At 44.7% G+C, this 22,629-nt stretch overlaps 1 protein-coding gene across 1 annotated transcript; it reads right to left on the reverse strand.

The window, feature by feature from the left end:
* Positions 1-822: 822 nt before the first annotated feature.
* On the reverse strand, positions 823-11,912 carry ISL1 (ISL LIM homeobox 1; the record flags this gene model as incomplete). Its single annotated transcript, XM_082075017.1, has 6 exons — positions 823-939; positions 3,191-3,358; positions 4,978-5,264; positions 7,214-7,473; positions 10,868-11,057; positions 11,885-11,912. 6 exons carry the CDS (start codon positions 11,910-11,912, stop codon positions 823-825), a joined length of 1,050 nt encoding a protein of 349 aa, XP_081931143.1.
* Between the last annotated feature and the right edge of the window lie 10,717 nt (positions 11,913-22,629).

The raw sequence follows: 22,629 nt of genomic DNA on the forward strand, positions 1-22,629 counted from the left end.
GGGGAGGGGAAGGTTCTTGGACGGACACATTTCAAATACGATCCCCAGACGCTTTGTGGCAAAATAGAGGTATACCTTGTTGCAATGCTTTTATAAATTGTTTTTTAAAGAGGAATTCAAAAACCTACTTTTAATCGCTTCAGACTTGATAGAGAGTGGATCTCAACCAAACAAAACCAAAACCCCGCTACAGTACATGCTAGAAGAGACCCAGGAAACAACACCTTGTTAAGAGTCAACTAAAAACAACATTGCAAACCAACGTAGCTCCACCTTCCTGCAATGAATCTTTCAACAATGCAAGGCTAAATCGTCTCTTTCCTGATGATGGAAACCTACTGGAACACTTTTTGGCAAGGCAATCACCAATATAGAAACAGCACCATGCGGATTGGGAGGGACTGGATAGAAAGTCCCTCTACCTTGGTTTCTCCCTAAGATGTGCAGTCAAATGAAAAAGATTTATTTTCACTTTTTTTTTTTTTTTTTTGAGATCCACGAGTACAAATCCTTTACGTTTTGAAAACGTCTTTTCAATCCTCCTCTGACCATTGAATAGCACGGGGGTTGTTTTTGCATTTAGTATTTATTCTAGTAAGATCCCATGATTGTCTTCACAGTGTTGCTACCATATTACCTTGTGTTTTCAAACATGACTCCGTTCGTTTCATTGAGCAGCTCCTTGCTAGGTTCGTTACAGGGTTGTTAAATACTTTTCCCCTCTAAATTTCGGAGTCCCAACGCGATCACTTTTCCACTCTCTCCAACAGGGGTGAGGGTAAGGGCAGAAACAACAACAACAGAAATCTGAAAGAATGTTCTTCATGCTTCAATAGGACTGGCTACCATGCTGTTGGGCGTATCTGGCAGTTGAGAGGACATTGATGCTACTTCACTTCCAGTAGAATTGGAACCGGGTCCTCCTTCTGAAAAATTAACCTGCCAAAAAAAACAAAACAAAACAAAACAAAAAAAAAAAAAAACAAAACAAAACAAAAAAAAAAAACCACTTTTGTTACAACTGTAACAATCGAAGAAAAGTAGCAGGCAAAGGCAAAAAAAAATGTAAAAATGAATACAGCCGAATGGCCTGATATATTTCCACAGCACACTGTGTCACTGTTGATTTGTTTCACTTCCCCATTGACTTCAGAGTAATCTCCTTCAGGTTAAATCACCAAGGGAAAAAAACAAAACAAAACAAAACAACAAAAAAAAAAAAAGGTAAAAAAAAAAATTAAAAGGAAGACTGAAAAATCAGGCAAATAAACAAACATTAATGAGGCCTTCTTCCCTGTCTTGCAAGAGTGGCAATCCCAACAGGATGTTCTAGTCAAATATTTAAGAGTGCATATTTTTTTTTACACAAAACTGCAAGGTCACTTTTTTTCCCTTTTGTACACATACTAAAATAAACCTGGAAGGAGCACCCAGGAGCACAAGGCATTTGAAACAAGCCATCCTCTTTCATTTCTGATTTGAAGAGGGTGCTATCTCTTTTTAACGAGAGTTAGTTTGATAAAAAGGGTCACACTTCTCCCTCTTAATGTGCCCCGCGGCTCCTGTTAGTTTAGGAGCAGCGTTGGGAAAAGGCATGATTTGAAGGGTGAAGTTTTACTAATTCAAAAGCATTTCTTTGGCATATATTTAGGTGGCCGATCTTGTGATTAAGGCCCTTTCCAGATTAGAGACGTGCCTTGAACGGTCGATGAACCATCTGTTCCATACACTCTTCTTTATTTTAACTCTTCAGTATCACACATTATGTCCAATATATATAAATATTCATCTATCTAATGATCTCTCTACCTGTATGTGTGTGAGTATTTGGGCTATCCATCTTCCATCCTGCCTCTTTTTAAAACAAACAAACAAACAAACAAACAAAACTACTCTATAGAAAAACTCACTGCATCAAAGGTTTTAAATGTCTCCTGTTCTGTTAAGGCACAATAAATAAGGCAGCCAAAGGAGATTAATTTTTCTTGTGTCTGCTTGACACCTTGATTAATGCAAGAAAACCAGTCGTTGCTCTAGAGGTAAAATGATGCAAACAGCCCTGCTGCTGTGCTGCAGCTTCCCGAGTGAGCACAGTATGCCAGAGGAGAGAAGCGTGCTGCAGCCTGCCACTGGGCAAAAGAAAAGCGATCCTGCAAGAGAGTGTCATAGTAAACTGAAAAGGTGTGAAAACAGTTCTAAACAGGGCTACAAACCTTTGTCTTCCATTGCTTCATGTTGACAAAATGCCCAACAGATCAAAAAAAAGGTCTGTATCCTTTTTTTTTTTCACCATTAAGTACTATTTTGAATCACTGAAGAACTATACATAACATACCTTATTATTTTAAAGATCTGGTTTTAACACACTTAGGCCAGGAAATTGAGTTAAGGCTGAACTTCTGTCCTTAATTCACCTTGTTGGGCCTAAGTATTGTAGATGATATGGTCCCATATGAGCTGCCAAATGACGTAGGCATAAGGAAGTGAGTTAAGAACAGAATTTTTTCTAGAAGGTCTGTTTTCTTTTGGCTTAAGGCAGTTTATTATATCGTTTGCATTTTTCACATGAATATGTACTAATAATTCAATTTTCAAAGTAAAACAGTTGGTCTAAACCCTATATATGCATATATATATGCACATACATATGTATAAAGCTATATCTAGGTGTCCTTATTTAAAACAAGGACTTCAAAAACTTAATTAAGTTACTAATGTCTGTGTGACAAAACAAGGGCACAGGCTGAGATCACAATCATATGTTTTAAATCCACCCTATCGCATAAAGGCAAAATTGTCCCGAAGCAAGGAGGGGAGAATTTTAGAAACTGCTTTCACAAATGTACATACAACTAAATGGTATGTGAATAATGTATTAAATCTCTGATAGAGACGTTTTCAAGAGTGTACAAGCTGAGTTAACCTCAGACCAGGGTCAGGCTTTGTCCAGCTCCCACACAAATCAGCAAGAGCTCTTCTGGGCACTAAGATAGATTTTGCAGCAAGCCCTATTAAATCAATTGAGTTCCCCGCATTTACAGAATGCCATCATGCCCACCTTACAATTGCAGGAAAACCCAGCTAGGCTAGATTGCTCATCTTTCTGAGGACACACAACACCTTTAAAGAAACCCCTATTGCTCTGCCCCGGGTACAGGCTGACCTGCTCCTGCTGGGAATGGACACTTACTAGTTGTTGAAAAGCAGGTTGGTCTATGTCACTCTGCAATGCGAAGTCACTCAGTACTTTCCAAGGCGGCTGGTAACTCTGCACCTCCACCGGGTTCGCCTGTAAACCACCGTCATGTCTCTCCGGACTAGCAGCCACCATCGGAGTTCCTGTCATCCCCTGGATATTCTGTAAACAGCCCAGAAAAAGATGTTAATGAGCTTGGTTAACTTTATAGTATATAAGCACTGAGTCAATAAACTGCTTTCTATCTTATCTATACAGTCGTTTGTATTTGCTTTGTTAATCTGCTGTGAATGTCTTACTCTATGCTGCTCTAGGTCAACCTATTTCTACCCACTGCATTAATCACAGTGGAAGTTTACTTTCTTTCCCTTTAATCCTTCTATTTCTCCCAAGGCATACCCCCTGCGCCCCAACCTTTCTTAAACACGAGCACTCTGTATCGTGGCTTCAGATGCACAGCTCGGCACAAGAAACAGTTAATCATGCTGCCTTTCTATGCCGCATCCAGACTGGTTTTGTTCTGCGTGACCTTAACTGGATCGCATATCCACTGCACTGCAAAACCCGGTTACGTCAGTACCGCACCCTTACCGAAACAAAATAAAGAAAATTTAAACAAAAAAAAAACAAAACAAAACAACCCACAACAACAATTAAGAAAAAAACAAAACAAAACAAAACACCAAAACCACAAAAAAAAAAAAAAAAACAAAAAACCCCCAAAAACCACACAGAACAAAAAAAACCAACCACCAGCTCTTGCTATATGCCCTGTGGTACAGGCACTGTGTATAAAATAACTTCAGGCTCCGACGAATAGATTGTTCAGGAGAGTTAATAGCATCGTGTTTTATTGCATTCCAACAGGGTAAAATGAAACTCCTTAAATTCCACTTAACTAGGCAGCCTTATGAATTAATACTCATTCTCAGGTCAGTCAATATACAGAGGCAGAATAACAGACTCTTCTGCAAGTGGACTAACAACAGCGGGGGGGGGGGGGAGGGGAATAAAATAAATAAAATTAGAAAAAGAAAAAAAATATTAAAAAAAAAAAGAAGAAAAAAAGAAAAAAGTTGGCTTAAAATGGAGACAGCCAGTTTGCCCTGCTGAACCCGGCACTTTCCACTTAATTGCATCACACGTGCATATGCCCCCGGAGAAAATCTCTATGTAAGTGTAAGAACTATATCTGTTCTAAGTAACCTGTAAATACGATGGTAATTCAAAAACTTTGCATTGCCTTTATATTTTTCTACAGTAAGCGCACTGACAAACACACACATGCACATTGTATTCTAGAAAGTGCTAAGAAAACACATGGAATTTCCCTCTTACTCGTGGGTTTTACTCATGGGTTTACTCCTGTGTAAACCACTGAAGAGGGTGAAAGCGTCATTTTCCCCTCAATAAGTCCTTTGCATTTGCATTATAAATGTTACACAAGGCTGGGCTTAAATCCCATTACATCTCATAAGCTCTGCAGGTCGCAATTCATGGTGCAGAGAAGTTAGTCTAATCCACTACGTATCCTTAGCCCTAGAAAAAGACGTGTTCACTTGAGCAGCCTATATCGGCTTCTCACCGTGATCTGTTTTAATTGCACTGACAGTAGAAACAAGCTGATAATAGTTAAGCAGTATCATTTTCTTTGTTATAAGGGAGCTCCCACAAAATCAAGAGCGTCAGACCAACCCCAAAGGCTGGCCGGGCTGGATGTAGCCCAGGCGTTTCTCCTCGGAAAGGAAGGCTGTGCACTGTCAGAGGATGAAGCCACTTACAGTTTTGTCATTGGGTTGCTGCTGCTGAAGTTGCTTCATCATAATGCTCCTTTTTTTGTCCTTGCACCGCTTGTTTTGAAACCAAACCCTAATGACCCTCGGGCTGAGGCCAGTCATTTCTACCAGTTGCTCTTTCATGAGGGCGTCAGGTCTGGGGTTGGCAGCATAGCAGGTCCTCAAGGTGTGAAGCTGTTTTTCATTAAGGACAGTCCTGACTCGGGTTGTCTTCTCGGGCTGCTTGTGGACGTGGGGTCGCAGAGCTGGCTGTCTGGCAGAGATAGGTTCTGCTGTAAGGGAAGGGGAAAGTAGGAACAGGATCCCCATGAGTAGGAAGCAGGGACTCAGCAGAGGCTATGAATCTAAGCTGGTGGGACAGAGGGAGGTGGAGAGAGAGGGGTGATGAACTCTCTTTCAAAGACCATTCAAGCAGTCAGATCTATCGGAGTTCCTGCAGCCTCCTCTGCTTTATGCGCTGGTGGAGTGACAGGACTGACATTTCTGACTTCACAGATAATTAATTTGCAAAAACAAACCACCCCCTAAAACACTTAAAGACAGAAGCTTGAACCTGCATGACTTGACAGTGCGTGGCGAGCTCCCTAAGGTGTGCATGCGCTAGGAAAGGGAGGGGTTTATGTATTTATTTCCTAGGAATCGACAAACCGGATTTCTGACCCGAAAATTAAAGAAAGAGTAGTTCTTAGATTAATCATTAATCGGCCCTGCTTCTTGTATACTGAATCTAGCTCAGTTTATCCAGAGGCCGCGAAAACATACAATTCCCGGCAGTTTGATGCTTCCAAATCACAGCAAAGTAAGCCAAATATGCTGCACCGTGACTGTGGAGGAAAATCCTGCGAGAGCCCTGTATCCCAGAGCTTGGAAGACAGGAGACTGTCTTAGAAAGTGGAAGTCCTAGGTGAATTTATGTCAACTTCTGACGAATACTAAAAAATATTAATGTTTTGACAGTTCTTTAAAAGAGGAACAAGCGCAGCAACTCGTGGAAACCGCCAAAAAATGCGAACGTACGCGGAGCATCACATCAAGAGCTTAAAGTGTTCGTGTGATTCTGCTGTTCTTCTACGTATTGTGTAGCTCTAGCTATCTAGATGTAATTTGACTACCTTTTTACTTCCCTCCCCCCTAAAATCCTGGTTCGGCAATATTCAGAATTGCTTACATTTGTACACTCGGCTTTCGACTTTTCTGATTGTAACAATAAATCAGCAAATGCGATGAAAACAATACAAACTCTTCAAATACTAGCAGAATTGTACTTGCCAACTCAATGTGCCTTTCGGAGACGTGCACAAACACACTACAGTGAGCAAGCACAGTCTCTCAAAAATTCTGCCGTGATCAGCTACGGGATTATTTCTCCCTATATATAGATATGTATCTTGAAAGCAGCTCAGAAGCGGTAAAGGGGGCCTTTTAAACGCTTGTAAATAACCTTTCTAGTTACAGTTACTTGCACAGATATAGTGCCGGCCAACCTTGAATTGTCCGGCCCAGTTTACCTCAGGGATGTGTCCCTTCCTAAAGCTAAGCGTCTCTGAATATCGGATGTAGCAGTCGAGAACTAAAACTTTAAGCAAAGTTATAAGGTGGGGTGATTCTGAAGTTACAATGGTGAGTTTTAAGATTAAATTCTCATCAAATCACATAAAACGTTTCAAGAAGGCACAGTCACTTTAAAAGGCAATTACCGAAGATTAGCTTGTTGACAGTTTTAAATTACAGCCTAAGTGCTCGCCTGTAGTTATTAAGTCTATCTCTTTTCTGTTCCCGCTTCGACCAGTGCTTAGACCAGCTTTTCCACACACTCAGGAGGCAGAGGGGTCTGTGTCTTGCCGCAGACCTGCCTCCTGCAGCGGCTCATCCCCTCTCCGACTTAGGCTCCTGGCTGTTCCGGGCTCGCGGTGGGGCAACTCCCGCACCCAGTGAGCTGTCGGAGCAGGAGGGGTGCAGGCTATGGGAGTGCGGCCCCCTGCGCGGGTGTCTCCGCCTCACGCGTACCGCATACGCGGACATTCCTCACCGCAGCCAGACTCGCGGCAGCCCCGGGCGCGGGGGACGCCGCCGCACCGTCTCTCCGCGGGTGCGCACGCTTGGGGCCGCCTTTCTGCGGGGGCACGGGACCCGCTGCAAGCGGTGGACGTTCCTCCGCCAGGCGCCGGGCCGGGCGGCGCCGAACCCCGCAGGCTTCCACGGCGCCGGGTGCGGGCGGTACCTGCCATCTGCAGCGGCCGGGCGGGATGCAGGGGGCTGAGGGGGTCGCCGGTGCCCAGGCTGGCCCGCTCCACCACGTCGTGGTCCGCCCGGCAGAAGAGGCCGTCCTCCCGCAGAGCGAATTCATCGCCGGGGATGAGCTGACGGCTGCAGGCCACGCAGCGGAAACACTCGATATGGTACACCTTGGTGCGGGCGCGCATCACGAAGTCATTCTTGCTGAAGCCGATGCTGCACTTGGCGCACTTGATGCCGTATAACCTGAGCAGGGCCCAGCCCAGAAAGAAGAAGGGAGGGAAGGAGGGAGAGAACGGGAGGGGGAAGGGGAGGGAAGGGAAGAGGGGGGTGGCAGAGAGGAGAAAGGAAAGGGGAAAAGAAAGAGAGAGGTTTTCACTCCCGCTCGTGGGCAGCCCCGTGGCCCCGTGTAGACGCGCCACACGAATTCCACTAGTTAAAAAAAAAGGGAGAGGGATGGGCTGGCGGAGGTGGGCGGCAAAACGGAGGGAGAAACAAAAAAAGCGACCCCCTTCCTTCCCGAGGAGATGCCGAACTCTCCCTTCTGCCCCAAAGCCCAGTCTGCACCAGGCGAGGGGCTGGCTCTGCCCTCTCCCTCCTTCCTGACGGCGGGGGTACCCCACCTAGCCTGGCCCGGAGCTGAACGGGACCGCCCGTGCAAACACCGGGCAAACGTGAGGCTAGCGAAGCTGCCATGCTCCCCACGCACAAAAGAGTGGACCTCACCAAATGGTGTTATTTTTTTCGAGGAATCCATTCAGGACTTTTGCTGCTTAATGCATGTGCGGGCTGCCGGCAGCTTAGTCTCTAGGACGCTGCAGGGCTGGCTCTGCCAGAGACCGGGACTCTTCCCCGCGTGCTCTCCCAACGCGGTTCATTTCATACCAAATTTCACACACCCTACTTTCTATATACATATGCTCACACAGTAGTGTAGGTCTTCCCCTGCCGCCCTCTACTAAAAGACATTTTGGGTGCTCTGGCTCCGCAGCACCCCCCTACCTGAGCCTCACTGACCCGTCTCCCCCCCCATGCTGACGCTCCCACCTTGAGCCGGGACTCAAGCCCTCCGGCAGCAGCAAAGGAGCAACTTCCCACTGACATCTGTACAGGGCAAATTAGGGGTTTCTGGGGTTACAAGCAGGAGTGGGTGGTGAGTCTCCCGTGGAGGAGAGCGGGACAGTTCATCCATCAGCAAATGAACAGGAGAAAATGCTCAAACTCGGGTGTCTAGCTAGAACTACACAGTCTCTGGGCTCCTGCCGGGTGCTCCTTAGCCATCCCCCTGATATTAAGTAAAATTAACGTTTCCGCAAATGTATGGATATATGCACATATGGATGCACAAGGTCCACAGAACTGCAAAACTGTTATTAAAACTGAGTTAATTTTCATCCCCACACATTTCCTCGTCAGTATGCTTCCTTAGAGATACAGACTGTGGTGTATGTTTGTCGGTATAGACGTTTATTTACACACATCTTTAGCTGCTATGGTTATAGAGGTGTGCTCATCCTATATTATAAGCTACATATTACCGAGAAGAAAAAACACAAAACGAAACAAAAACCCAAACAACCAAACAACCAGCTAAGCGGCTAAACAACAAAACTATGGCAAAAATATATGCATTAATAAGTACAAAAATTGCGGGGGTTGCCCACATGCCTGACAATTATAGATTGGCTCACGATCTAATTCAAAGGCTTCTGGCACATAACGTACAACTTACTTTTAAAATTTTAGCAAATTAAATGTACTCCGTCTTAATTAATTAAAAGAGCTGATTTTTGTTGTTGTTGTTTAAATTTCTCCCTCTGAGTTCTTACAGGGGGCAAATGAGCATATCTCAGTCCAAACGTCTTCCTTTCACTTGAAATTATGAAAGAACAACATTTAAGAGCAAGGACCCAAAGGAAAGAAAGAGAGAACGAAAGGAAAAGAAAGAGAGAGAGAAAGAAAGAGAAAAAGAGAGAGAGAAAGAAAGAGAAAAAGAGAGAGAGAAAGAAAGAGAGGAAGAGAGAAAGAGAGAAAGAGAGAAAGAGAGAAAGAGAGAAAGAGAGAAAGAGAGAAAGAGAGAAAGAGAGAAAGAGAGAAAGAGAGAAAGAGAGAAAGAAAGAGAGAAAGAGAGAAAGAAAGAGAGAAAGAAAGAGAGAAAGAAAGAGAAAGAAAGAGAAAGAAAGAGAAAGAAAGAGAAAGAAAGAGAAAGAAAGAGAAAGAAAGAGAAAGAAAGAGAAAGAAAGAGAGAAAGAATGAGAGAAAGAAAGGAAAAGAAAGAAAGGAAAAGAAAGAAAGGAAAAGAAAGAAAGGAAGGAAGGAAAAGAAAGAAAGATTAAAAAGAAAAAAAAAGCCGTCTTCACCATGGTAAAACTTCGAGAGTAATCTCACGACATGGCTTGAAGGAATGATCTGCTTATGAATTGTGCACTGGAGAAGGAAAGACTCAAGTGCTTTATCGCAACTGAGCGTTACAAAGAAACTAGAAAAGATGTCTTAGCTGGCTACGTAGGCACTTGCTGCCAAAACTTTCAGTAAAAATATTACTGTCCATACTTCAGTGTCATACCAAGTTCTGGTTTGACAAACCCAGTAGACAACACTGAAACGGATCACTATGACCCAGGAGCACAAATAATAAACACACTCGAAATTCCTCCTTTGGTTTCTCTATAGTGTCAGGATTGGCAAGTCTCACATTTTATCAGTTACCAGATTTTAATGTGAGGAAGGAAGCGGTTCCATTATCTAAATATACCCAATTGTTCGCGAACAGATGATGGGCAATTTGATCTGCTCTGTCTAATTCATCAGTATAGATAAGATAAGAGAGAAAAGGCAGTCAGATATCACCAAAGGGGTTAATATTTAAAAAGATTAAATGTCTGTTATTTTAGTGAAGAAACATTTAGAGAAACATTTCGGTCTAGGTTTTAACCTACCCATAAAAGGATCCTTTATTCAGAAGGAAACCTGCCTTTTGCCTTTTGGTTTTGTTTTTCTTTTGCCTTTTTTATTTTTATCACACACACCCACACACACACACCCCGATAGGCTTTAAATTGTTTTGTTTGGGGGTTTGTTTGGTTTTTGTTTTTTTTTTTTTTTGGTTGGTTGGTTGTTCTGTTTCTGTTCCGCCCCCCCTCGCCCCCCCCCCCCCCCCCCATCCGCCCCGGTGTATTTTTATGGCATATATACTTGACGTTCCTTTCTTATTAATGCCATTGTGCCTTTGCAGAAACAAGAGAGTTGCTTTTCTCTGGTTGTGTTAAAAAGCGATTAGATCCGTGTTGCTCACAGCATCCACACTATTGAAAATATTCTCCATTAACTACGTTTTCACAGTTTGTTAGAATCACAAGGATGCATTGCAAAGTCCTCAGGAGGGTCCCACACATTCACTAGCTGTTCCCGAATGAAGTTTTGTTTATACAGAAATTTGCATTTTAATCTGTGGAATAAAAAACTTGACTCTAAGTTTCCCCTCGCCTATCTATGTGGAAATCACTTAAAAACATAACAATTGTCTTTTCACTCTCTCACATTTTTTCATCTTCCTGACTCTGTCAGATTTAGCAAGTTAAAGGAAAAAAAAAATCACACAGAATAATTAAACAATGGCGTAAACAATTAAATGGCGTACCTGATATAATCTCTTTTACAGTAGGTTTTGCCATCCCTAACAAAGCACGTACAGGTCTCGTCCAAATATTGATTACACTCTGCACACTTCAAACACGCCGCATGCCATTCCAAATCCGGAGAAACCCTCAGAATATACTGATCGTGAATTTGATTGCCGCAACCAACACATAGGGAAATCAGGCGTTTTTCTGAAATGAAAATAAATACATGATTGACTAACCGTTTACTCTCCTACAGAGATAAACACACTGTTAGTGTCGCTCCCTTATAGGGTGTACTCTGAGAGTGTTTTTTTTGTTTTGTTTTGTTTTTAAGAGTATTACACTTTTGTATGGTAATTGAAGTGTGCCATCCAAACCTTGCCTCGTTTAGAAAGCAGGCTGAACATATGTTAAAATGCAGATGTGAACAGTCTTCTTAATGAAGGTCCTCATTTCTCAAGCCTTACACAGAATCAAAACTCCGAACTCTCTCGTTGTTTTATTTGTATTTTATTGACTGCTTATTTGGATTCCTTTCTTCACGAGGAGAGCACCTATATGTTTGATTTCATTTTTTAAGAGGCTCTGACTGGAAACGATGAACGCGTGGCTGGGTGCGCTCCCCATTCAGCCCTTTGCCATAGGAGAGGGGCCCGAGGCTGTTAGAAAGACCAAGCATCATTACGGTTGTCACTTGCTCTCTTTTGCAAAGTCTAATGCTAACTCCCCTAGATCGGACTAGGTGCTATATAGCCAGACAGCCTCACCGTAGTCTAGCACGAAGAAAATTTAAGGCTCCGTGTCTGGAGATGCCATTAAAATCCTTCCTGCTCCCCAAACTTTAAAAAAGAGCAGGACCCTAGTCTATTAACATACAAGGCTACGAGGTTAAAACATAGCAAGCATGCAGGCATGGCAACAAAGGCACCTTCTCTACCATTCAAATGAAGTTCAGCTCTTTGGCAGTTCGCCTGCCTGAGACGATTACAATAGACAGCACATTTATTCCAACAACGGTAAAAATTCCGCCTTACTTTTTGGTGGGTCTCCCATGTCTCCCATATCTGTAAGAGGGTGTAATGTCCACAGTGAAATGGTGTACGGTTTCGTTTTAAGACACCAAGTAGGTTTGAGAGCTGTCGCTAAAAATAAAAATAAATTAAAAAATAATAAAACGGTAGAAGTAGTAATAACAAAGGAAAAAAAAAAAAAGAAAAAAAAAACTTGGGAAAAAAAAAGGCAAAATAAAACACCACCGGCGTGGGAGACACTGTCAGGGCTGCGGAGAGAGAAGGGGGCGCACGGCGAGGCGCGGGGTGCTGCGCCGGGGGCGCGGCGGGGTCCGGCCACGCGGAGCGGTGCGGGAGCGATGCGGGAGCGGTGCAGAAGCGGAGCGGGAGCGGTGCAGTGCGGTGCGATGCGATGCGATGCGATGCCGGAGCGGTGCGGCGGAGTGGCGGTGCCGGACTGAGCGCTGGCGGCTCGGGCACTCGCCTCGCCCTTATCTCTTACTCAAACTTCTCTGCTCCAACTGAGCCCGCTCGCCATTGGCCTGACGTCATGAGCGGAGACGTCACGCCTGCGCGGCGCCCATTGGCTGCGGTCGGCGGGCGCAGCTGTTCTGATTATCATATTTCAGCGTCTGGCGGCGCGGCGGCCCCGGCTCGGGCTCTCGGAGGCAACTTTTCCTCGCTCCTCATTTGTATTTCCCTTTATACTTTCTTCTTGTCGCTCTCCTCCATCCCCGCCGCTTATCTCCCGTCACACCTTTCATTTTCCTTCCCGGGCCCGCTCGGGCTCCTCCACCCTTTCCCCCTCTCGGTTTTGCCGTGGCATATTTACCATTTCCATTTATATATATTTTTGAGGGGGAAGGAGGGTGTTTGGAATGGTGGTGTTAAACCAACTATTTCCTTTTCGAGGATTTATTTTTCCTAGGCGGGAGACGCTGCTCCGGTTTGCCCAGGCGAAGCTTCCCTGAGCGGGGAGAGAGGGCATGCTGGCTGGTCATGGCCCCAGCCATGAGATGGGACTGTTTGTTCTCCAGCCTCCTTGTTCCTTAAAATTGCGGATAAAAGCTTCATGTATTTCAGTTAAACACAAGATCGAAGAAGGTACAAATATTTACCTTAAATTGTCTCTGAACACTCTCTCAATTCTATTTATATTTCCAATCCCTTTAGGATCCTTTGGGGTTTTTTTTGTTTGTTTTTGTTTTTTTCCTCTCCTTTCCTCAATCTGTAAATAGAAGCGCATCCTGTGTTTAGGGTGTTCATGAGTTTTCGTAGGTTGGCTGGGAATGGAGATTCTCGGAGAAAAGTGAAGAAATTTTGCCTTTCCCCGTGGAGAATCCCTTAGCATTCTTATTTAAAAAAAAAAAAAAAAAAAAAAAGGAGGGAGAAGACGTGGACTCCGTCGTTTGCGCGGCTCTGAGGCGCTGCTCCCTGCAGGCGATGTGGGAAGCCCGGACCCGAGAGCCGCGGCCGGGTGCGGTGCAGTGCGATGCCCGCGCCCCAGCTGCACATCGGCACACGGTGCCCCGCAGGCCGCCCCGTCGGGCACCGGCCCCCGCAGGGCTGTGGTTTCCAGCGGACGATTATATGGAGGCTTCCCAAAACAGCCAAAATGCGATTTTCCCGTGGGCACGGGTTTCTTTGTGTATGTTTTTCAAAGGATAGACTCCGCTTAGTCTACACGGTGCCTTTCTTTTAGTGTGTGCGCGAATCTGTAGCCGCTCCCGAGAGTGTCCATCCCAAACCCTTCTCAATTCTCTCCCTTCCTCCATCTTAAACGTCCCCTTTGAGTTTGTTTAGATACCATTTTTGTGTTCTGTTCCATATGGGCTGTTACACCGCCTTCATCAATGTAGTGCAAAAGTGCCTTCCAATCACTACTCATCAGGAAAATATACTTTTTTCAAAGTCCTTTTTTTCTTTTCTTTTTTTTTTAAAGGCAACCAAGTATGGGTGAAAGAGTCAAAGCCATATTCATGTTGAATATCTTCTTACGGGGAAACCTAGTTACAATGAAACAGCAAAGAAAAAGTTCTGAAACTCTAATTTGCTGATGAGACAGCTACTAAACAACGGACCTCCTCGGATGAAACAGCTACCTAACAACTGACCTCCTTGGAATTCTAACTTAGTTTGCGAGATGTTTTGTTTTCCTCGGTCGAGGAGCAAACGCAGCCTCCAGTTTTATTTCAATGAAGTGGGACCCAAAGTTGCCACTTGTAGAGATGACTAAGCTGTCTCGAAATGATGTCAAGATAGTGTCAGGAGGCAAATATATGGTTGTAAACACACACACAGTTACTTTACATATTCGACGTTTAAGTAAACAGTGGGAAATGCTACTCTGCTAGGTAATCAGTTCTACACTCAATAAACTGGCGATATGCATATAGTTTGGGATGTTTATGTACATGCATATATATAAAAGAGACTAGGTATACATATACTTTCTAATTCTGCGAGTTAGCTGAGTAAACCAAAAAGCAATTATCAGGCATTACTGCTGATGCTGGCAGATTCGGACAGCCTGGCACGTGTTTGGGACAAACCTTGAGTAATGGCCAATTTAACTTAAATCGCCTCGGACTGCACTGTCACCCCTATATGCCTCTAGCCCGGGGACTGAGGAGCACCGCCGTGCCCCGCTCCTCTCCGTGTCCCCGCGGCCCGCAGCGGTCGGGGGCACATCCCGCAGCCCCCGCCGTTCTGCGCGACCGCCTCCCCCGCGGGGCCGCGGTGAGCGGTGCGATGCGCAGCAGCGGCACCGGCGTGGCGGGGCATCACCCTCCGCGGGGAACCGCTCCCCCGCCCAGGCGCCCGACCCCAGCCGCCCTCTCCCCGCGCAGGCAGCGCGGGCGGCGCGGCGACCTCTGCTGGCCGAGGGGCGAGAGGCCACAACCGCGCAGGGTGGGCGCATTTCGGACCTTTTGTGCCTTTCCGCCTGGTACTCTGAAAACATCATCTTGTCTTCCCCCATCCGGGGCAGTCCCCCTCCGCCCCCTGACCTCCCTCCTCTCCTGTCCCTGCCCCCCCCCTCCCCCTGCAAGTGACCTCGCGGGCTGCGAGCTGGGGAAATATCGGAGCAAATAAATTAAAAAAAACGAGTCACCCCAATGACTGAAAAAAATATCCGTGTATTTTTATAAAAGACGGAAACGGGCAAGATGTTTTTCCGTACTGCATCCTATACATCTCCCCCCATCAATGTCTGTATTTCTTTTAAAAATTTGACCTGATTAAAACACAACCCCTCCCAGCTCTGAAATAACGCACCTTGTTTTCTACCGTTATACCTTTGTTTGAAAAAAATCCAGTCTGCTTTTAATTCTGTTAACCCCCAGTCCCTAACTTCTGGGGATTTAACTACTACTTCTGGGGGAGGTGATTATATGTTAAGCTTGATCTTTGCAAAGGATGTACAATAAGTGAGAAACCTGTCGCCGCCCCAACAAACCGGGATTGGGAAGAAAAGGAGAGCTTTGATCAAGGTTTTTTCCCCCCTTCTTTGCTACTGATTCGCTTACTGTGTATTCGATTCGCGTTCCCAGGAAGGCGAAGCTCTATATTTAGCCAGCATCAGAATCGGGTTTAAGGGAGTGGAATAATGAGTGGAACTGCCAGTTTTAATGAATAAGGTATTTAGCAAAAAAAGCCTGCTGAAGGATTTCTCTTTTATGATATCAATATGCACGTGAATGGGAAGACATAAAACGGGATTTGTCCGTATTTGAGACAGTTCAGAATTTTTTTTTCTTTTTTTTTTTTTTTTTTTTTTGTTTTTCCTTTCATTTTCTTATTTGTTTTCTTTTGGGGAGGGGACTGGAGGAGGCCGCTAAAACTCGGTGGTTCTGTACAGCAATCAATAGCTTTCACCACGTTGAGGGGCTCAAATGAGATTATATGCATTCGAGGGAAGGGAAGGCAAGGGAAGGGAAGGAAAGGGAGAGGGGGGGAACCAAACCCCAAACAGACAGCGGCTATTAACCCTTTCCATTCCGTGAAGAACAGCTATAAATTCTGTCTTATGTTTGCTTAGTGGAGAAAAAGAGGGCGGCTTCCCAGGAGGGAGCAAGAAGGGGGAGAAAACAAAACCAAAACCAAAACAAACAAAAACAAAACAGCTTTGGGAAATTATTAAAGAGGTAGTGCTGGTTTCGGAAGCGGGGCAGGATCAGGGACTGGGTGAGATGCCCTTGCCGGCCAGTACTGCGGCAGAATCGGGCTGCGGCGGCCGAGCCCCACGTACTAACGTGGCATCGGGAGGGTTCCCATCCGTTCCGCCCGGGCCCATCGCGGTGACTGTCCCAGGGCTCAGACCCGGGGACCTGGCCATGAGAAGTGTGTTACCCCGACACAGCTACTCCAGCTCCAGTTGGGAGGGCAGTTTTTGTCCCACTGCATCGTGGTGGCTCCTTCAGTGAGATTCAGCTTAAAACTTTTCTCGAGGAGCTTTGGGCCAGAAAGACATTTTTCAAGAAGAATCTCCGTTTGGGTTCCCAGAAGTCCAGTTCTCCACTAACTGCCTCGTGCGATGGGGTGAGGAGACCAGGGCTGATCCAGTGCAATGTGCCGAGAGGGGAAAAAGGTTTCCACAAGGCTGAAACTGGAAACAACACAGCGGGGAAATCAATCACGAAATGTATTAGCTGCTCCGGGGTGTAGGCTTTGATTCATCTAGAGGTGTGCGATCTTTAATCTTCAAGTCTTAGCTACTGCATGTGAGGGAGAAGTGTACCGTAACAGCACTAAATCTATCAAAACACAAGAAAACCTGTCAGTGGGCTTCTGCACGCCCAGGAAACCTTCGTGACTCTAATAATACAATTTGGCTTATTAAATCGCGCTACTGGTTAAAAAGAAAAAAAAAAAAAAAAAAAGCGCCGCTCTTTCCCTCCTGGAGCCACTTCGGAGTGCACTCTCCTTCACAGGATTGGCTCGCGGCCTCGGCCCCGGCCCCGGTTTAATTTGGTCCAAAATCGGTACACTGTGACGGCGAGTGTGGGCAGGGGAGCAAGGTCTTTGACAGTTGAGGGAAAATATCCCCAAAAAATTTGGCTGGAGGAAAATCCCTTAAAGATGTTAAGAAGGTGGCAGACCGCGGATCGGGCCGAGCGATCCGGAACACGACCGGAAAAGCCAAATTTCTTTTCAGCCCAGTGCCGCTTGGCCTCAGCAGCGGCAGACAGGGGCTCATACGGAGGGTCGGGGTCGGGGTCGGGGATATTTATTGCTTTAAACTTTCCCTTTTGTTATCTTCCCCGTGTCAGGAAGTGTACGAGGACAGGAAATACAGCGGCGATTTTGTCTCCGGGGTGAACAGAAATCTCTGGGTAACGAGGGAGTTTAAGGCTCGCTTTCCAGTCCTGGCTCTGGCGGGCATCTCTCCGAGGGGGATCGGGCCCTTTCGTTCTCCTCCGCAGACCGTGGAGAGCCGTGGGGGGAGGCAGCGAGCCGAGACCTCCCCTGTGACAGCCCCAAAGGGCGCCTGGCCCGCAGCTCCTGGCCCACGTCGGGGGACAAACTGCCGGGTGAGGGAGGATGCGGACCAGAGGCAAAACTCTCTCCCCCACTAGTCTGTCTTGCCATGAGTGTGCGTGAGGGACACCCCACTCCTATCGCCTCGTAAACAGGAGGGGATTTCCCACTGGAAATTTGCCTCTCCGAAATAACAACCAGCAGATTCCCGGTTCACCGCTGCTACAATGGTCGCTTCTTCAAGAAAACAGCCCAAACGCTCAGCTCTGGAGTGTGGCTTTGGAAAACAAACAAACAAACAAACAAACCAACCCCCAAAACAATAACCCCAACAACAACTAAAATCTACCCCCCTTCCCCCCCTCATTAATATCATCCTCATCATCAACAACAGTAACAAGAACAGCAGCACGAGCAGCAGCCGAGGCGGGCGTGGGGCTCGGTACGGTGGGGCCCGCTGTCGCTGCGGGAAGCTGCGGGGTGGGAGAGGGTTGTCCACTCCCTGCCCACCTCGCCCCGGCCCGGGACACAGGGGAACCCCCGAGGCGCGGTCTGCCGGAGCCGCGGCGCCTCGCCGGGCGGCAGAGAGCGGGCACCTTCGCTCCGCGTTACTCCGCGCCTCTCTGCTTCCCAGCCTCTCTGCTTCCCAGCCTCTCTGCTTCCCAGCCGGCGGGACACCGCTGCCCGCTCCCCGCGGTTCCACAGGGGCACCCCGCTGCGCGGGCCGCCCACTGCAGGGCAAAAGCGAGGAGCCAAAGGCAGCTGAGGGAGCAGCAAACCCTCCCGGTGCGAGCGGCACCAGCTGCTCTCCTGGCTGAGCGAAGGCGCCTTCCCTCAGAAGCAATTAGGCGTTCATTACTTCCAGCCTCGGCTCTACCCGGGCTCACAGCGACGACTTTAACGTCTCACCAACTCTGAATATCGCTGCACGGCAGGCACTGTCCGGTTGTCCTTCCAAGCGGCTCGCTCTCCTCCCCCGCGCCTTACTTGATCTTCCCAACAGGGTTTCAAGCGGTGCAGAAGACCCAAGAAGACACAACAACAGCAGCGAAGGGGAAATAACACCCAATAAATGAAGGAATATAGCAACTAGAAGAAACTAAGTTTGATGGTTGGTAGTGGATTACTTGTCTGCCGGACAGTGATCTGCTGTATACCTTGGAGTGAATATACCACCCGTCTTCGGTCATTAGAGGGTGTATTTATTCCTTTCCAAAAGAGCACACTAAAATTGACACCTGCCATCTGAAATAAAAAGGGCATTTTAAAATCAAACACAGAGTTATCTGCGTGGAGATTAGACAGGTCGAGTTAACTAGCCAAAAAGAGTAGATATGTGTGAACACAAAATGTTGCCCTGTTAAATTAGCTACTATTGCTTAGATCCTGAAAATAAATCTTGCAAAATTAATGACCAGAGAAGCAGCAGGGAGATCCAAAAAGGAGATGAGTCCTAAACAGGGAACAGTTAGAACTCAATGTGCAAAAATACTGCAAGTTCAGCGTGCTCACACAAATATCCCTGCCATGCACACGGTTTATTACACTTGTTCTGAGGAAAGGCTGCCTCACTGCAACAGGAAAAGATAATAATTTTAAAAAATCCAAACTAAACCGAATCAAAAAACTATTAAGAAGATTTGCACAATGCCAACCTTGCAAGTTTCAAAACTGCACACAAACTTAAAGTGGCCACATACAAAATAGGAGAATCCTAAGTAAAAGTAGTGCAATCAGCATGTTAGATGGATGAATTAAAGATGGACCATGACCATTTGTACAATCATTTCTCATGCGTGAGAGCAAAATAAAAGGGGAGGGGTATTTTTATGTATTGTCCACTGTTCAGTGGTCTCTGTTTTGAACACGGGCAAGTAAAAGTCATCAATAAATCATAAATCTTACATTAAGAACAAGTATGCACAACGTACTTACGGCTTAGCATTTTTTCCTGCTAGTGAGACATGTGCCATCCATTACGTATGAAGATGAAAAGTATATTACACAATTGGTTATATATGTATGTAGATAGACAATTGGAGTATTAATGTAATAGATACAACCAGTACATGTGTTACATATTTGTAGCATTCATCTGGAGACTAGAATAATTATTAAAGCTACTTATGGTTTCCTTTGTATTGCTAAGAATGCTGTGTTCAGCCTCAGGTCGTGAAAAGAAAAGTATTAAGAGTAAATGTAGCAGGAGTCTGAGCTGCCTGTCATGGTTTGTTCTCTCTCTCTGTAGGATGTGTATTTCTGCTTGCACGGTTATTTGCGTCCATGTATTGTGACTTTTCCAACTCTGTTGCATAAAGCTTCTGTTTTCCTGTGTAAACAAACATGTACAGGGTGAACTAAAAAACTGAAGACCCTGCAAATGTATAGTTTAACAGTTTCACTGCCAAATATATCTTTTGCAGATCAGGAATTTTTAAATGGCATCAGCTTACTATCTGCACATATAATGTATCTGAACTGCAGATCAGAGGAAATTTGATGTCTTTATGATGATTTTCCAGTTTGCCTGTAGATGGTCTGCTACACACTAGTCCACATGGTTTCATGAAATACCGGAAAGAAAAAAAAATCTCTTTGGAGGAACCAGGCCAGTAAATGTGTTCTATTCCCAGGACCATGCTTGATGACACATACTCTGGGCAATACTGCAAGTGCAATCAGTAAAGAGGCCGTGTCATTCCCACTGTTGTCAAGAGCACCAAAATGAATGATAGGCCTTGGAACAAGGCTAGATGTGATCTGATCTGAAGACCATATGCATTCGTATCACGTGGTCAGACAAAATGTGTGTATTAGGAATGACTACAGTAAAGAGAATGAGGGCTAGAGAAAAGATAAAAAGGGATAAATGTCATGGTAGAGGTAGGAGAAGCATAAGCAAAATTGTGTGGAGGAATAAGTAAAACCACAGAGGGGAAGAGGTGAGAGAAATATTTAAGAAATTGGAAACTGATGGTGAAAAGAATATAAAAGAAAAAGCATGGCAGAATGAGGAATAAAGAAAGTGAAGATAAAGGTAGGGTAGGAAAACAGAAAGAAGACTGCTTCTTGAAAATGCTGTGTGTGTGTTTGGTGTTGAGGCTGTGACAAATCAGATGCTGCCACCAATGATGATGATTTGGCACTCAGCTGCAAAAGTTTTCCAGTCTCCCTCACAAAAATATTTTTCTGTTAGGGCTACAATAGTCTTAATATATTTGACAAAACTTGGTTATGTTTATATTAATTGTAATAGTGTAGTAGTTTAATTATTTGCCACTCTTGGATTTGCATAGGATTTTTTTCTCCTAAAATGAAAATGTTTTTGTTGTTGTTGTTATTTACTTGTTTGTTTTGCTTTTAAGAAAGCATTGTTCTTTTGAAAGAAATACCCCTCTCACCAGACCTTCCTCCCCAATCTCTGTAACTCCTGTAGGTCAAAGAGGACCCCTGTTCCGCATATGTGCAGAAACTAGCAGGCCTATAAAAATTTGATGTGAGTCAGCACTACTCCATAAAACGTCAGCTACAGCTGAATCAAGCTACTCTTAAAAGGCATCTACCACAGAGAAGAAATATGAGACAGACAGGAATAGTATAGAAAGGGATAGGTATTAATCAGAGCAAAAGACAGAAGGCAAAGAACAGAAAATTCTGCCAAGCCTTAATACTTTTCCACTAATATGGTTAACAATGCCTGTATACTGTACACAGGCTGACTGGCTAAGGTCAGGTTGATCTTAGCTATGCAAAAGGAAGCAGCTGTCAACTGTGGCACATGGCAGATGGAGAACTCTTATCAGATTTTTTAAAACCCGAAATTACTTTTTTGTTTGTTTGTTTTTAATTTAGAAATTGATTTGCTGTGTGACATTAGAAACCCTAATACCAGTACCACATGTTGCAATGAACCATCTTCCACCTCTGTGTGACAGGATAAGTATGTTTTTATGATGTGTGTATATTTTGCCATACTTGGATTTTCAAAGATAATTGGGGTCAGCTTTATTTGTTTCAGGCCTCCTGGGTTTTTATCTAGACGACACTATAAATATTACTCTGTCGATACTGAAACTATTGGCTTTGACAACATTTGCTTATGTGGTGGAAAGGAAAAAAAACAGCTTTATTGCAGGAATTATGACAGGAGGTCAGAATAGATGAGCTGAATAATCCTTCCTCTCCCTTGAATCTCTGTTAGATAGTTGGCAGTGTTTCTTGGTGGAGCTTCACCAACATGAACAGTTGTAGCACCCTGACTCAGAAGCTGAGCAAATGGCTACCATATTAAGATAAATACAAGATATGCCAGATGTATGAAACACCTGTTTAGAAGCACCACCAAAAAAGATTTTAGAATGTATTTTGTAACAAGGCTGCAATTATATGATTTAATGATAATGTTAATACTATGTTAATCTGTTGATTTCTCAGGGTCTCAAAGGCTCAGCACAGTCATTATGTCAGGGACTCAGTTCTTAATAATAGGATGGGAGTTGTGGATATCTGTGCACAGGGGGGATCTGGAGGACTCAGTCAAAATCAAAAGTTTTTAGCCAAGCAATATAGTGAGGCAGGCAATAATAACTATACCCATTTTACAGATACACTAAAGTGCCCTTCAAGTGAAAAAGGATAAAATTCTACTGCCAGTATTGTCAGTGGGAGGCTTGTTATTGGTTTATAGTTGAACATTCTGACATATTTATCAGCCTTAAAAATTACAGTCACACTGTCTCTGCATCTTTATGTTCCGGCAAATAAATGTGTGTGTGTTACAAAGGTAGCTGTGTGTGCAATATTATACTGGGACATCAGCTTTAGTGCTTAAGCAGACATAACCCCAAATATTTTTACATATATTTTTGTCTGTGGTCCAACTAGAACTACAAATCTTACGGATGGTCCTGCTTGCTACCAAGCAGTTATAAAGTTAAGAAACCCACAAAATTTTCCATAGTATTTTCTTCCTTATGTACTTTACTTTTATGACCTTTGACTCTAAGGTTATTTATTATGAAAGTGGACTCCTTATGAGCTTAAAAGCTCAGTTTATACAGTGGTTGAGCAGTTGCCTATTTTTAAGGACTCAACTCAATCCACTGTCATAAATGTCCTGACACATAGGTTTGAAGATAGGCACATAAAGTATGTGACTTCCTGAACCTTTCTCACCTTCCATTCATTTACAATATTTCTCACATACCATCATCATCACAAACCAACCATTTTAGTCACTTTGGGTGAAATCTTGCCTCTGCCATTAAGAACTCTTATGGAAGAGGAAGGAA

Source organism: Streptopelia decaocto, assembly GCF_964273445.1.
Source record: "Streptopelia decaocto genome assembly, chromosome: Z".
Lineage (NCBI taxonomy): Eukaryota > Metazoa > Chordata > Aves > Columbiformes > Columbidae > Streptopelia > Streptopelia decaocto.